Consider the following 16,992-nt stretch of genomic DNA (forward strand, 5'->3'; position numbering starts at 1 on the left):
TACAGATGAGGCATGAATACAAGGAGGGTTGGGTAATTTGCCAAGTGTCACATAGCCATGTGAGTTACAGTATACCTAGGCATTCTGTCCCCAGACTCTTATGCTCTCTGCCAATTGTCTAAGGTCAAAGTGGCCATGGAACTATTTCATTGTATATCCAAACTACTCCTCAGAATGGCATATTTCAGCTCTTGGAATATTTAAACAAACATCACTTGTGAGACTATACCCTACCAGCCCCTGGCTATGTGATCTGTACAGCCATGGCTCCTCTGCTGTAGTGGGTACAACTCAGTCAGTGGCACAACATGTGGTTTTTAGGACAAAAGAGCAGTAACAACCAGGACATGTCCACATCTGATATTCCACCAGATGTGTCAGTGGTGTGGCACATGAGTCAGGCGCACACACAGATAGTGCAACATGTTAGTGGGCAAGCACCTCGTGAGCACAGGCTTGGGTTCCAGGCTTTGGATGTGATTTATCCTGTGACAGTATGCCCTGGGGCTCCCCTGCCAAGGCTGTGGAGGTCAAGTAGAGTCGAGGGAAGAATGGGGAGACCAGTGAAGATGCAGACTCACTGGGCTGATGTTGGATCTCTGACTTTGAGGATCTGCACTTTCAACAGACTGTTGACTGTCCCAGCCCATCATGACAGCAAAGGAAGATTGGCCAGCAGGTCCGCAGCCTGGTTGTATATTAGAAGGGGAAGTCTGTTCTTGTCAGTGGCTCCCTGGCAGCTGAGTCAGAGTGGGGATGAGTTAAAGCTCAAGGAACTGTATGGAATTTGTTGATATTTTACTTCAAGGAAGCCCAGTACTGGTATTTTGTCTTTTCTTTTGCTTTCTTTTCTTTTTTTTTTTTTTTTTTTTGACAGAGAAAGAGGGGGAGAAAGAGACAGAGATAATGGGTGTGCCAGGGTCTCCAGCCACTGCAGACGAACTCCAGACACGTGCACCCCTTGTGCATCTGGCTAATGTGGGTCCTGAGGAATCGAACCTGGGTTCTTTTGCTTTGCAGACAAATGCCTTAACTGCTAAGCCATCCCTCCAGCCCATTTGCTTTCTTTTCTTTTGGTGTGTGTATGAGAGTGAGTGTGTTCATCTGTATGGATGCAGGCACACACATACAAGGCACACAAGGAAGTCAGAAGATAGCCTCAGATGTGGGTCCTTGCTTTCCACCTTGTTACCTTGTTTGAGAGAGGATGTCTCCTTTTTTTTAATTTGTTTTGTTTTGTTTTGTTTTTTCGAGGTAGGGTTTTGCTCTAGCCCAAGCTGACCTGGAATTCACTATGAAGTCTCAGGGTGGCCTCAAACTCGAGGCAATCCTCCTACCTCTGCCTCCCGAGTGCTGGGATGAAAGGCATGCTCCACCATGCCCGGCTCTGAGACAGGATCTCTTGTTCACCACTGCGTATGCCAGGCTACCTGGCCTGTGAGCTCCCAGGGTTTCTCTTGTCTCTGTTTCTCATCATACTGTAGGAACACTGAGATTATAGACATATGCTACCATGTGTAGCTTTACATAGGTTCTGGAGATCCAAACTCAGGTCCTCACACTTACACAGCAAGTACTTCACTCATTGAGCCATCTTCCCCTTTCACCCCGCCCCACACCTTTTTTGTGTTGTTGTTTCAAGGTAGGGCCTCACTCTAGCCCAGTCTGACCTAGAACTCACTCTGTAGTCCCAGACTGGCCACAAGCGCACAGCAATCTTCCTACCTCTGCCACCTGAGAGCTGGGATTAAAGGCGTTCATCACCATGTCCCAGCCTATTTTACCTTTTTATAAAATATTTTTAGGGGCTGGAGAGATGGCTTAGCATTTAAGGAACTTGCCTGCAAAGTCAAAGGACCCAGGTTTGATTCTCCATGACCCACATAAACCAGATACACAAGGTGGTATATGTATCTGGAGTTTGTTTGCAGTGGCTAGAGGCCCTAGTGTGTCCATATTCTCTCTTTCTCCCCCATCCTCTCTATCTTTCAAGTAAATTAAATTTTAAAAAATCATTTTTAGGGCTGGAGAGATGGCCTAGTGGTTAAGGCACTTGCTTGCATAGCCAAAGGACTCAGGTTTGCTTCTCCGGGACCCGCATAAGGTTTCCAGCTCAGCTCCAGCTGGATTTCTCAGTGACCTGCAGCCCAAGCATGTGAGTCTTCAGCAATAGGGTCTTGCCATCTAGTTCAGGTGGGCAACCAAGAGCCTTGGCAATAGCCTTTAATGTTTGGGGGGCATCATAGGCCTCCCTGGCTGAAACTTACTGGAAGGTATCCTACCCCTGGCACTGAATTTTTTTCTTTTTTTAAAAAAATTTAATTTGTTTGTTTGAGAGAGAGAGAAAAAATGGCTCTAGCCACTGCAAACAAACTCCAGATGCATGCACAACCTTGTTCATCTGGCTTATGTGGGTACTGGGGAATTGAGCCTAGGTCCTTGGGCTTCACAAGCCTTAACTGCTAAGCCATCTCTCTAGCTCTTTTTCTTTCTTTTTAATTTTATTTTTTGAAGATTGAAAAAAAAAGAAACTTTTATTGTGGTATGGATGGGAAATATATTTGGAAGTTGGATGTGTATTTGTGTTTTGAATGTAGCTTTAAGATAGCAAAGAAGCTAACATTGCAGTAATCCTGTTACATTTTTAGACAAGCGGAAACTGAAGACTGAGTTCACCACTGAGAGGATAGCAGCACTCCAGACCTCCACTGTTCATACTCGTTGCAATTTTCTTTCACAGATTGTTTTTAAAGTTTACAACTAATTTTTTTTTCTTTAAAAAATACTATCTGCGGGCTGGAGAGATGGGTTGGTGGTTAAGCACTTGCCTATGAAGCCTAAGGACCCAGGTTCAAGGCTCGATTCCCCAGTTAGCCAGATGCACAAGGGGGCACATGCATCTGGAGTTTGTTTGCAATGGCTGGAAGCCCTGGCACGCCCATTGCCTCTCTCTCTCTCTCTCTGTGTCTGTCGCTCTCAATAAATAAAAATAAACCAAAAATTTAAAAAAATACTATCTGCAATTATATATATTCACTTGAGGACAATGCTGGTATATAAATGTCAGAGGAACTATCAGAATTATCTCACAAGACATTACAAGGTTCATCTTATGAAAAATAGGATTATGAGCCGGGCGTGGTGGTGCACGCCTTTAATCCCAGCACTTGGGAGGCAGAGGTAGGAGGATCACCGTGAATTCGAGGCCACCCTGAGACTACATAGTGAATTCCAGGTCAGCCTGGGCTAGAGTGAGACCCTACCTCATAAAAACAAAAAAAAAGAAAAGAAAAATAGGATTATGGTCTATGTATTTTGTAACATTATAACAAAAAGTCTTCATTAAAACATTAGTTGAAAGTATGTATTTTAATACCAACATAGTTTTTTTTTTCCAAATATATAGATTCTGGGATTATTTCATTGATTTTGAATGTGCTATAAGTAGATTTAGTGGGTATTAGGTGTATGATTCAAAGAATGATATATAATATCTATCTAAATAGCTAGAATTCAAATTTTTCTTTGATATATATATATATATATATATATATTTTTTTTTTTTTTTTTCTTTTTCTCCCCTAGGCTGCTTTGGTGTGGTTCCTAAGCTGCCATCTTTACTGGAAGTCCCTCTCATTTGTTTTCTTTTTTTTTTTTTTAATCTTATTTTATTTTATTTTTTCTCAAGTTTTAAAAATTTCTTTTTAATTTTAAAGTATTCTTTTTTAACAAATTATTTTTCAACCTGAAAAGATGAGACTCGGTTGAACGTGTGTGTGTGTGTGTGTGTGTGTGTGTGTGTGTGTGTGTGTGTAGTGTAGGGATTGAACCTAGGGCCTCATTGTATGCTAGGCAACTACTCTACCACTGAGACATGTCCCCAGCCCAACATTTTGCTTTTTTTGTTGTTTTTGTTTTTGTTTTTCAAGGTAGGGTTTCACTCTAGCTAGGCTGACCTGGAATTCACTATGTAGTCTCAGGTGGCCTTGAACTCACAGCAATCCTCCTACCTATGCTGGAATTAAAGGTATGTTCCACCCCCTGCCCATCCCCCACCCCCACCCCCCCAGCTAACATTTTGCTTTTAATCTTTTTTGCTCTAAAAATACTCAATTTAGTTAAATACAGAGATTTTGTGGTATCTGATCTTAGGCTAGAAGTACTTATTTTGGAAGACTTTGGAAGAGAGGCTACTGAGCCAGAGTGGAGGGAAGAAAGGCCATCTGTAAGCAAATAGCAGTGGCGAGCAAGTGCCAGAGCCAGTGGAGGACAGACAGCCTGGGCAGGCCCAGCAGGGGCTTATGAGCAGACAGAGCTAATTTTATTCCTGCATGATTGCCACATGGAGCCTGATTGGGACATGTGGCACTGCCTCCTCCCAAATAAAGTCCTGCCCTGACTCATAGCTGGGCACATCCAGGGAAGGGCAGTAAGGGACCCAGCCCAGGACTTACCTCTGTCTTAGGGGCACTGTGGGCAAGAGGGAAGAGTCCTTTCTCTAGGTGTTCCCATTTGTGGGTGAAGGCTTCACATACCACAGAGGGTGACTCTGACAGGTTCCTTACCATTCTCCCTCCTGGTCTCTGAGATTTCTAACCTTTTCTTCCCTGCATGGGCGATGACCTGCCCTCATCATCTCCTACCATTCTCCAAGCATTCCTAACCCCCAAAGGCAGAAAGACAGATTGCCTATTGACAAGGAAAGGGAAAAGGGAAGTTGCAATCACCCAATGGCAGCTGTGTTCTGAGTGCAGTTCTGGCATAGAGTAATAACCCATTGGTGACTGTAAGGGGACATGAGAGGGCACAGCCTCACTGAGTACCTTGCCCCCTCCCCAAACCACAGCCTGTTCTCCAGTGTGCCAGGGAGCCCTAGGCTGCAGTGTCTGGGCATGTGTGACCTCTATCCCCCAAGTTGTGCAGTAACTTAGTGACTAAAAGGCTTTTGGCTTTGCAGTCAAAATCCATCAGTCAGCTTTGGTCATGGCAACCTGAGCCTTCCTAGAGAAAATGACAAGTTGGGCCTGTTGGACTGTGCCAGGGCATCTGAAGGGCAGGTGCTGCAGGACAGTGCTGGCTGAGGCAGGTGTTCAATGTGTGCTGGCTCTTTTCATCCCCTCTGACCCACAGTCTTCGGGGGTGTATGACCTCATTCTTTGCCCCTGGAAGGTGCTTCAGGGACCAGAGACACAGTTTAGCTGTAGTGGCCATGCAAAGCCCACAGTTACTTGAGCTGCCATTGGGTGAGAAGGTGACTAGAGCTGGTGGTCAGTAAGAATCAGCCTCCTGGGCTGGAGAGATGGCTTAGCGGTTGCACACTTGCCTGTGAAGCCTAAGGACCCCAGTTTAAGGCTCGATTCCCCAGGACCCACATTAGCCAGATGCACAAGGGGACACACGCGTCTGGAGTTCGTTCGCAGTGGCTGGAGGCCCTGGCGCCCATTTTCTCTCTCTCTCTCTCTGTCAGTCTGTCTGTCTGTCTGTCTGTCTGTCTACCTCTTTCTCTTTCTGTTGCTCTCAAATAAATAAATAAAAATAAACAAAATAAAAAAAAAGAATCAGCCTCCTTCACCACAGACCATCTGCTTCATTAACCAAGAGCAGATGGGCTTTGGACATTTTTTTAAACATTTTTTTAAATTATTTATTTATTTATTTGAGAGGAACAGACAGAGAAAGAGGCAGAAAGAGAGAATGGCTGCATCAGGGCCTCTAGCCACTGAAATAAACTCCAGACATATGCGCCATCTTGTGCATCTGGCTACATGGAACCTGGGGAATTGAGCCTTGAACTGGGGTCCTTAGGCTTCACAGGCAAGTGCTTAACTGCAAAGCCATCTCTCCAGCCCTTTTTTTAGTTTAAAAAATTTATTATTATTTTTTTAGGCTCTCCATTTTTTATTGACAACTTCCATAATTATAGACAATAAACCATGATAATTCCCTCCCACCCCCACTTTTCCCTTCATAGGTCCACTGCTCACAATATCCCCTCCCCCTCTCATTTAGTCTCTTTTATTTTGATGTCATCATCTTTTCCTCCTATTCTGAGGGTCTTCTGTAGGTAGTACCAGGCACTGAGAGGTCATGGATATCTAGACCATTCTGTGTTATTTTTTATTTTTTTAGAGAACTAGCATACCAGGACCTCAGCCACTGCAATTAAACTCCAGACCCTTGCACCACCTGGTGGGCATGTGCAACTTTGTGCTTACCTCACTTTGGTGTGTCTGGCTTACATGGGATCTGGAGAGAGATCAAACATAGATCCTTAGGATTCACAGGCAAGTACCTTAACTGCTAAGCCATCTCTCCAGCTCCCCTTTTTTTTTTCTGAGGTAGGGTCTCACTCTGTCCCAGGCTGACCTGAAATTCACTATATAGTCTCAGGGTGACCTCTGCCTCCCAAGTGCTAGGATTAAAGGCATGCACCAATATGCCCGGCTTTCTCCAGCCCCTTTGAAATTTTTATTTTTTATTAATTAATTTATTTATTTGTTTTTGTTGTTGTTGTTGTTTTATTTTGGTTTTTCAAGGTAGGGTCTCACTCTAGCTCAGGCTGACCTGGAATTCACTCTGTAGTCTCAGGCCTTGAGCTCATGGTGATCCTCCTACCTCTGCCTTCTGAGTGCTGGGATTAAAGGTGTGCACCACTACACCCGGCTCTTATTTTTTTATTTTTTTATGAGAGAAAACAAGAGAGTTGGCACATCAGGACCTCCAGCCACTGCAGTCAAACTCCAGACACATGCGTCACCTTGTGTGCATGTGCACCCTTGTGTGCTTGTGTCACCTTGTGTGTCTGGCTTACATGGGACCTGTGTCCTTAGACTTCTCAGGCAAGTGCCCTAACTGCTAAGCCATCTCTCCACCCATTTTTTTTTTATTTATTTGAGAGAAAGAGGCAGATAGATATATAATAGATAGATAGATAGATAGATAGATAGATAGATAGATAGATAGATAGATAGATAGATAAGAGAGATAGAATGGGCATGCCATGGCCTCTATCCTCTGCAAATAAACTCCAGATGCAGGAGCCACCTTGTGCATCTGACTTTATGTGAGTACTAGGGAATCAAACCTGGGTCCTTAGGCTTTTCAGTGAAGTACCTTAACTACTGAGCAATCTCTCCAGCCCCTACCCTTTTTTGGCTTTTTCAAGATAGGGTGTCACTCTTGTCCAGGCTGACCTGAAACTCACTCTAGTCCCAGGATGGTCTAAAACTCACAGCAATCCTCCTACCTCTACTTCCCTAGTGCTGGGATTAAAGATATGTGCCACCACGCCGTTTAGAGTGGACAGAACTGTTGTTAGAAATGAGGGTGGTAGGTTTTTTTAGATCCTCAGGTGAGGCCAAAATAGGTATGACAGTCAGCTATAAGGTCTGTGATCAGAATGAGACCTAAAGCAAATTGTCTGAGGTTCAATGTGTTCAGGCACAGGAATATGTTAGATGGGATGGGTCTTGAAGCTCAGCACTCTCTTGAGCATACTTATTTGTCCTGATGCTGATGAGCGCTATTTACTGGGCCACTGCCCCACACACTCGCTAGGAGATTTCTACTGACATCTGTCTTCACCCTTCCTCCCCAGACTACTGGTGCCTGGATGACCTGTACCGTGAGATGGTGAGGTGCTATGTGGAGACTGTGGAGAAGCTTCCAGAACATCGGCCAGATCCAGCCACTATTGAGGGCTGCTCACAGCTGAAGCCAGATAACTACCTCCTGGCCTGGCATACACCCTTCAGTGAAAAGGGTCAGAAACCTGTCTATCTGTCCACAAAGCTGTCTGTCCACAAAGCTGTCTGTCCACACAACACCATGTGGGCACTGGTCTCCTGTCCTGCCATTCACCATGGTCTTTCTGGATGAGAGCCTTTGGAGGGCATTGTATACCACACCCTCCAGGCCTGCCCACTTGGGTGTCTGTTAAAGATGCTGTCCATGTGGTGCTGGGCTTCCCCAGAGGATTTTGTCATCTACCCCTGGTTCACGTCAAAGGATGTTTTCCATTGTATTTTCTTGAAATTTGTATTCTGCTAAGGAGACCTTGTGCCAACTATGCATGTCTTCAGGATACACTGCTGCATTTGCAGGGTGCAAGTGTATGCACCTCAGCCTCTCAAGGCCTTCCTTCATCCCTCTTAGCCCTGCATCCTGGTGCCTCTTCTTGAGTGATAAGGCTACCACTCTGCTTCTGCCCTGAAAGGAGAGCAGGTGGACAGGCTCCACTGTGGGAGCCATAGCTGTCAACCGCCCCCCCATACACACAAAGTTCTGACAGGCAGGGGACCTAGGCTCAGTCTTCCTAGACAGAAGAGAAAAAAACCCTAAAGCCGAAGGAGTCTCTGCATGAAGGGTGCTTAGAAAATAGCACAGTACAGGTAGGACTAGGCAAGCTGTCCTAGAAGCCCCAGGTAGGCCAAAAGAGAAACATGGGTACACTGGAGGAGGCAGGGTTAGCAGCTGTGAACTGCTTAGAAGGACAGTGTGAGTGAGCATAGACTGCTTACCACTGGGGTGGGGAAGGGGCATTTTGAGCAGGTATAGCAGGGCTGCCAGCCAGGAAAACCTTGGAGCTATGGATATGCTGCAAAGACACACAGAGCTTCCTACTGGGTAGGGTAAAAATGGTACAATCTCTTGAAAGGGAAATCTGGCAATACCTGTCAAAATACTTAATGGACATGACTTTAATCTTAAATTATGCTTCTAGAAGTTTTAAGGATGTATAACAATGTACTAAAGCAAGTTACTAGAAATGTGTTATGCCAGTGCTCTATGCACCATCATCTGAATTAGAAAAGACCTGGGATCAGCTTAGTGCTCTTAGTAGAATGGGGATGTTTGTGGTGATGCATTTATACAGTGGAATACTATGCAGCTATTTGAAAAGATGAAGTGGATCTATGAGTTGAGAAGTAGAAAGCCCTCTACCAAAGACCAGTAAAGATAGCTAGATGCCAGCCAGTGCATCTAGTTTCATCCTAGCCATGTTTACAGAAAGGATTGCATAGAAGGAGAGTTGATAGGCTTGTGCGTACTTACAAGAAACCTCTTAAAGATCATAGAGAAACTTTACAGCAGAAACTAAGATTAAGGCTTGAAGTAAAGTATATTAATCAGCTTTCGATTGCTGGAACAAAAATTCTTGAGAAAGCTGGGCATGGTGGTGCACGCCTTTAATTCCAGCACTTGGGAGGCAGAGGTAGGAGGGTCACCATGAGTTCGAGGCCACCCTTAGACTACATAGTGAATTCCAGGTCAGCCTGGGTGAGAATGAGACCCTACCTCAAAAAAAACAAAAAATAAAAATAAATAAAAAATAAAACAAAACAAAAATCCTCAAGAAAACTAATTTAAAGTTTTATTTATTTATTTATTTAGAGAGGGATGGGAGAGAGTGAGAATGGACATGCCAGGGCCTCTAGCCACTAAAATGAACTCCAGATGCATGCGCTACTATGTGCATCTGACTTACATGGGACCTGGAGAATCGAACTTGGGTCATTAGGCTTTGCAGGTGTGTCCCCTAACTGCTAAGCCATCTCTCCAGCCCAAGAAAAGCAAGTTGCTGAGGCAAGACAAGTGGAGGGGAGCAAGCACATGATGGAACAGAGCTGCTCACCTCATGGTGACCAAAAAGGGTCACCATTCAGGGACAAAATAAACCCTTAAAGAGCACATGACTAGTGCCCTACTTCCTCCAACTATGCCCCACCTCCTACAGTTTTTACCACCTTGCAGTAGGCTCTTAAGCTATAGTCTATCAGTGGACTGGCCCAGTAATGAAGACAGAGCCCTTGCAATGCATTCACTTCCCCAGTACCCTACTTTTGAACTCTGCTACTTGGAGAGCCAAGCCTTCAGCACATAAGCTTTTGGAAGGCACAAGATCCAAATGTAACAAGGAGCACTTGAGTCTTTTAATTAGTTTTCACTTTTTTTTTTCCAAGGTAGAGTGTCACTCTAGCCCAGGCTGAACTAGACTATGTAGTCTTAGGCTGGCCTTGAACTTGTGGCAATCCTCCTACCTGTATCTCACAAATGCTGGGATTAAAGGCATGCACCATGACAGCTTGCTTAGTTTTCACTTTCTTTGTCCTTACCTGGTAAATTCTTATAAACACAATTTAAATACTTTTCATTTTTAGGAAAGAAGCTTCATATACTGTAGTTTAGAAATATAAGTTCTGGCCGGGCATGGTGGCTCACGCCTTTAATCCCAGCACTCAGGAGGCAGAGGTAGGAGGATCGCCACGAGTTCAAGGCCACCCTGAGACTACAGAGTTAATTCCAGGTCAGCCTGGACCAGAGTGAGACCCTACCTCTAAAAACAAAAAAAATAAATAAAATAAATAAAAAATAAATAAAATAAATAAAAATAGAAATATAAGTTCTGATGCTGCTTTGTGATAATGAAAGGCTGTGTAGTAACGTACCTCTGCCCACCCTACAAGGAAGGATATTGTACAGTTGTCCTTGTTCTTCTTTTCCCTACCAGAGGCCAGCTCTTCATACTCTGCCTGCTCAATGTCAGGAATTCAGAGTTGGCTGTCTTGCTCTATGCCAGTCTTCTGGGTATGGGTACTATTTTTGACCTATTACTCCAAGTATTGTCCTGGATACTTTGGTGGATTAACTGTAAAAGGTTCCCCATAGACTCATGTGTGTGATTAAGCCTCATATTTAATACCCAGCTGATGGAGCCTTTGAGAAATAGAGCCTTTATGTCACTATGGGGTGGGCCTTCGAATTTTATAGACCAGCCTTGCTTACCAGTGCTAGCTGCTAAATTCACACTCTCTACTTTTGCCCTGCTGGTGTGTAGAGATGTAACACCTGGCTATCTGCTCTTGCCATGCTTTCCCCACCATGATGAAGCTTCCCCTTGAAACTGTAAGCTAAAATGAACCCTTCCCTTCCATAAACTTTCTTTTTTTTTTTTGAGGTAGGGTCTCACTCTAGCCCAGGCTGACCTGGAATTCACTATGGAGTCTCAGGGTGGCCTCGAACTCACAGCGATCCTCCTACCTCTGCCTCCCGAGTGCTGGGATTAAAGGCGTGCACCACCACACCCAGCCCATAAACTTTCTGATTGAGTGTATTGACCCAAAAACGAGAAGTTAACTGTTCAGACACTCACAAGGAAGCTGTTAACCTAGACATGTAGGGAAATTTCTCATCAGGTTTATCAATTTGTTCTATTTCCTGCTGCAATTCTATATTAATTTCTTATCAAATTGTTATCTATTATATAATTTTACATTTTTGGAGATGTTCATTATGGAAAATTCTAGAATATGCAAGAGTAGAGAAAATAGTATAACAAACTGTGGCCCACATTTAGAGTTTATACATGTGGCCCTTGTTGATTAATCTAGTACCTTGTGCAAAGTCCTGAACTTCAGTAATAGAAGAGACAGGGGTGAATCTGAAATCTCTCCCTGTCCTCAGGATACTTGCTGTCACCCATGGGGCATCTGCCTCCCATCATTTCCTTTAAAAATTTGTTTATTTACTTATTTATGTGCATGCATGCATGCACACATATATGTGTGAGCATGCCAGGGTTTTTTGCCAGTGCAAATAAATGCCAGAGACATGTACCACTTTTAAAGTCTGCCTTTACGTGGATGCTGGGGAACCTAAGCTAAGTGGGCAGCCTCTATAAGCAAGTACCTTTTAACTACTGAGCAATCTCCTCAGACCAGTACCTCTTATTTTATTGTGTTCCCTTCCCCTTGGGTCAATGTAGAGCAAACATGGGTATCATATCTGTTCACTTACAACTATTTTCATACAGTGCTAGATAAGAAGGAATCTCTTTTTTGTTTTTATTGTTTTATTTTATTTTGAGGTAGGCTCTCATTGTAGCCCAAGCTGACCTGGAACTCTGTAACCCAGGCTATCCTCAAACTCACAGCAATCTTCCTACCTCAGCCTCCTGAGTGCTGGGATTAAAAGCATGTACCATGGGCTGGAGGGATGGCTTAGTGGTTAAGGCATTTGCCTGCAAAGCCAAAAGACCCAGGTTCAATTCCCCAGGACCCACATTAGCCAGATGCACAAGGGGGCACATGCATCTGGACTTCATTTGCAGTGGCTGGAGGCCCTGGTGCACTCATTCTCTCTCTCTTTCCCTCTTTCTCTGTCAAATAAATAAATTTAATAAAAGCATGTATCACCACACCTGACTTTGATAGAGTTCTTAATAAAACATGATCACAATGTAATAATACCCAAAATATTTTTAAAAAATTTTTAGCCAGGCATGGTGGCCCATACCTTTAATCCCAGCACTCAGAAGGCAGAGGTAGAGGATCACCATGAGTTCAAGGACCCCCTGAGACTACATAGTGATTTCTAGGTCAGCCTGGGCTAAAGTGAAACCCTACCTGGAAAAACCAAAAGAAGTATTATTTTTCTTTATTATTACTATTTTTTTAGGCTGGCCAAATGAAACAGTGGGAGTGGAGAAGGAACAAAGAAATCTGTAACTGGTTGTGATAAGTTAGTTGTAGTAAATATTTTTATTTTGTTTATTTATGCTGGGCATGGTGGTGCACGCCTTTAATCCCAGCACTCAGGAGGCTGAGGTAGGAGGATCACTGTTATTTCAAGGCTACCCTGAGACTGCATAGTGAATTCCAGGTCAACCTGAACTAGAAAGAAACCCTACCTCAAAAAACCAAACACATATATATATTTGCAAGGAGAGAGACAATGGGTGTCCCAGGGCCTTTAGCCAGTACAAACGAACTCCAAACACATGCACCACTTTGTGCATCTGGCTTTACATGGGTACTGGAGAATTAAACCTGGGTCGTTAGGTTTTGCAGGCAAGTACCTTAACCACTGAGCCATCTCTCCACCCACCCCCCAGGGCCTTTTTTTTTTTTTTTAATTTCAAGGTAGGGTCTCACTCTAGCTCAGGCTGATCTGGAACTCACTATGTAGTCTTAGAGTGGCCTCAAACTCATGGCGAGCCTCTTGCCTCCACTACCTCCTGAGTGCTGGTATTAAAGGTGTGTGCCACCATGCCCAGTTTATTTTAAAATTTTTAACATAGTCATATTTTCAGTGTACTAGTTACTTTTCTTGTTTCTGGGACAAAATACCTGACAAAAATCAGTTTAGGAGAGCAAGGGTTTATTTCAGTTTAGTTTCAGGTTATGGTCTATCTTGGTGGGGAAGGATTTACAGGAGCATAAAACAGCTGGTCACACTCAGTCATCAATGTTGCTGTTCAAGCCGGGCATGGCGGTGCACGCCTTTGACCTCAGCATTCGGGAGGCAGAGGTGGAAGGATCACCATGAATTCGAGGCCACCCTGAGACTACAGAGTGAATTCCAGGTCAGCCTCAGCTAGAGTGAAACCCTACCACAAAAATCTCCCCCCACCCAAAAAAAATGTTGCTGTTCAGCTGGTTTTCTCCTTTTTTATTTAGTCATGACCCAGCTCATGGAATGGTGCTGCCCACAGTTAAGGTGGGTCTTCCCACCTCAACCCAACAAAGATATAACCCTTCACAAACATGGCCAGGGCTACCCTAATCTACATCATCCCTACAAGCATGCCCAGAGGCTAACCAAATCTGGATAACTCCTCACAGTCATGCTCAGAGACTAACCCAGCCTAAGAATCCCTCAGGCAAGTCCAGAGCTAACCGAATCTGCATAGTACCTCTCTGGTATGCCCAGAGGCTAACCAAATCCAGATAACTCCTCACAGTCATGCTCCGAGACTAACCCAGCCTAATAACCCCTCAGGCAAGTCCAGAGCTAACCTAATCTGCATATAGTACCACTCTGGTAGGCCTAGAGGCTAGTTTTCGAGGTGATTCTAGGTTCTGTCAAATTGACAATCAATATACACCATCATATACTCAATGTTAAATTTTGCTTTTTGACCTTTAATTTTCTTCACATAATCTTATTAAACAGGTACTTTTCATTTTTCTGTGTTGCGATTTTTGTCTGCATAAAGAGATTCTCCAAAGCAGTAGGCATTGCTTGTTTCTTGAGCTAGGTACTCTGAGGAGTTTTTGTTGTTGTTTGTTTGTTTGTTTTTTGAGGTAGGGTCTAACTCTAGTTCAGGCTGACCTGGAATTCACTATGTAGTCTCAGGGTGGCCTCGAACTCACAGCAATCCTCCTACCTCTGCCTCCCAAGTGCTGGGATTAAAGGTGTGAGCCACCATACCCGGCTTGGTATTCTGAGTTTTAACAAAATATCAGAAGTGATGTTCTGCTCATTCAGCTTTCTTCATTTAGGTCTTTAGGCTGTGCTGGGCTCCTTAAGACATTGGAGCTTTTACATTTCCCACCTATAATAAGCTTACACACGCATGCGTCTACAATCGTTCAAAATGCAAAGCTAAATATGCCTCAAAGAGACCTAGAAGCCAGGCGTAGTGGCACACTCCTTTCATCCCAGTACTCGGGAGGCAGAGGTAGGAGGATCGCTACGAGTTCAAGAGCAGCCTGAGACATAGGGAATTCCAGATCAGCCTGGGCTAGAGCAAGACCCTACCTCAAAAAAAAAAAAAAAAAAAAAAAGAGAGAGAGAGAGAGAGAGAGAAATGTACAAGTGTAGGCAGAGATTCTGATACTAATATATCAAATCAATGACTTTATTTGTAACTTTAAGAATGTGATGGTACACAACTATAATCCTAACAGAAGTGCAGGCAAGAGAATTAGGAGTTCAAGGTCAGTCTTGGCTACCTGAGGCCCTATCAAGAAAAAAAAAGGCAAGAGAAAAAGGAGAAGGAAATAAAATAAAAGCAAATTAAACCCAAAGGAAGCAGAAATAAATAAATAATGAAGATCAGTGAAAAAAGTAGTGGCAAAAAATAAATAAAGTAAGACACTAAGAAGTCAAGCTAAAACTGAGGTGGAAGCTTCCTCTCTTCCTACTAGCTGTCATGGGCTTGGAAGGAGCTATACTCAGGCTGCTGGTGGGGAGCAGAGTCATCAGAAGTGTTATGTATCCTACCAATTACACAATTGTCCAGCCACTAGTGACATGGAGGTAACCAGCTGCTGCTCTCTGGATTTGAGACTTCTTTGTGGGAAGGAATTCGTGCCTGGTACTGAAAACTCAAAAACATACCGGAAAACTACCACTGTTCTTTGGCTAAGTGGATATATTGTGCCCATCACATTGCCTTCTGAATATTTCTGTTTATGCCCTTAGATTAGTGCAGTTCTCATTTTTGGCTAAAGAAGCTTCTCTTTGCAGATGGCAGGAACTAGTGGCGAGATCCAAGACTCATCAAGGTGATGAAAAGAAGGCACAATTGAATGCTCAGCACTGGATGAGACATCTCTATCACACTTACCAGGGCTAAGAGAATATTTTGGAGGAAAGAATATTAGTGTTGCACTTAATGCTGACCAGAGAAGCTTCTGTTTGAAGATGGCTATAGATACTAGAGAGACTTGAAACTCATCAAAGAGGGTGCTGGAGAGATGGCTTAGTGGTTAAGGCACCTGCCTGCAAAGCCTAAGGACCCAGGTTCAATTCCCCAGTACCCATGTAAAGCCAGATGCACTAGGTGGCACATGCAACTGGAGTTAGTTTGCAGTGGCTAAGCCCCTGGTATGCCCATTCTCTCTCTATCTGCCCCTCTCTATCTCAAATAAATGTATAAAATATGTTTTTAAAACTCATCAAGGGGGTTGGAGAGATGGCTTAGTGATTAAGGCACTTGCCTGCAAAGCCAAAGAACCCAGGTTCAATTCCCCAGGACCCACATAAGCCAGATGCACAAAGTGGCACATGAGGTCTGGAGAAATTCATTTGCAATAGTTGAAGACCCTGGCATGCCAATTCTCTCTCTCTCTCTCTCTCCCTAACTAACTTAATAAATAAGAATGGGGGGAAAAAACTTCATCAAGGGACTGAAAACAAGAAGTTATTGAGAGCTCAGTGCTACATTAGACATCTCTATCACATCCTCCAAGGCTCAGGGAACATTATGGAACTGGGGGGCAGAAAGAATGTAAGAGCCAGAGAATAGGGAGGAATACTTTGGAACACTATCCTCTGTACGTGAAATGACTGGTACATTTATTATTCACAGTAGATATTGTTACCTCCGCAAGACCTGCCCAATATTGAGCCCATCAACATTTTAACATAGATAATGGAGAAGGGCAAAAAAGAATGAAACATCAAAACACAAGGACTACTTGGAAAGAGACAAGGGCTCAATGGCATGGAGGGGAAAGAGATAAAAGAGGATAATGGGATGGGACCAGGACCAAAGTACAGTATGTTTATGTATTAATATTCTCAATAAATAAACAGAAAATTGGGCTGGGGAGATAATTAGTAGTTAAAGGTACTTGCTTACAAAGCCTGCCGGCCTGTGTTCAATTACTCAGATAACTCCAAATGCACAAAGCAGCGCATGCTTCTGTAGATCATTTACAGTGGCAAGAGACCCCGATGTGCCCATACACTCTCTCTCTCATAAATAAATTAATAACAACATCAGCAAAATCAAAAGCTGCCACAGCACTTGGGAGGCAGAGGTAGGAGGATCACCATGAGTTCGAGGCCACCTGAGACTACATAGTAAATTCAAGGTCAGTCTGAGCTAGAGTGAGACCCTACCTCAAAAACCAATAGATAAATAAATAAATAAATTTAATTAAATAAAAACAAAAGGCTGGCTCTTTAGTTGTTGGGTTTTTTTTCTTTTTTCTTTTTTTGGAGGTAGGGTCTCACTCTAGCTCAGGCTGACCTGGAATTCACTATGTAGTGTCAGGGTGGCCTCAAACTCATGACAATTCTCCTACCTCTGCCTTCCGAGTGCTGGGGTTAAAGGCGTGCACCACCACACCCAGCTAGTTGTTGGTTTTTGAGATGGGTCTCACTAAGTTGCAGAGGCTGACCTGGAACTCCTGGGTTCATCTGACCTCCTGCCCCAGCCTCCCAAGAAACTAAAAGCTGGTTCTTTAACAAGGTAATAAT

General features: G+C 43.7%; 1 protein-coding gene across 1 annotated transcript in view; it reads left to right on the plus strand.

The window, feature by feature from the left end:
- Positions 1-16,992, plus strand: part of Adprhl1 (ADP-ribosylhydrolase like 1) — a 32,744-nt gene that overhangs the window by 5,148 nt on the left and 10,604 nt on the right. The window contains exon 2 of the mRNA XM_004663420.2: positions 7,598-7,762. Within this exon, the coding sequence (XP_004663477.1) occupies positions 7,598-7,762 (165 nt within the window). The remainder of the gene's footprint in view (positions 1-7,597; positions 7,763-16,992) is intronic.

This window comes from Jaculus jaculus, chromosome 3 (assembly GCF_020740685.1).
Source record: "Jaculus jaculus isolate mJacJac1 chromosome 3, mJacJac1.mat.Y.cur, whole genome shotgun sequence".
Lineage (NCBI taxonomy): Eukaryota > Metazoa > Chordata > Mammalia > Rodentia > Dipodidae > Jaculus > Jaculus jaculus.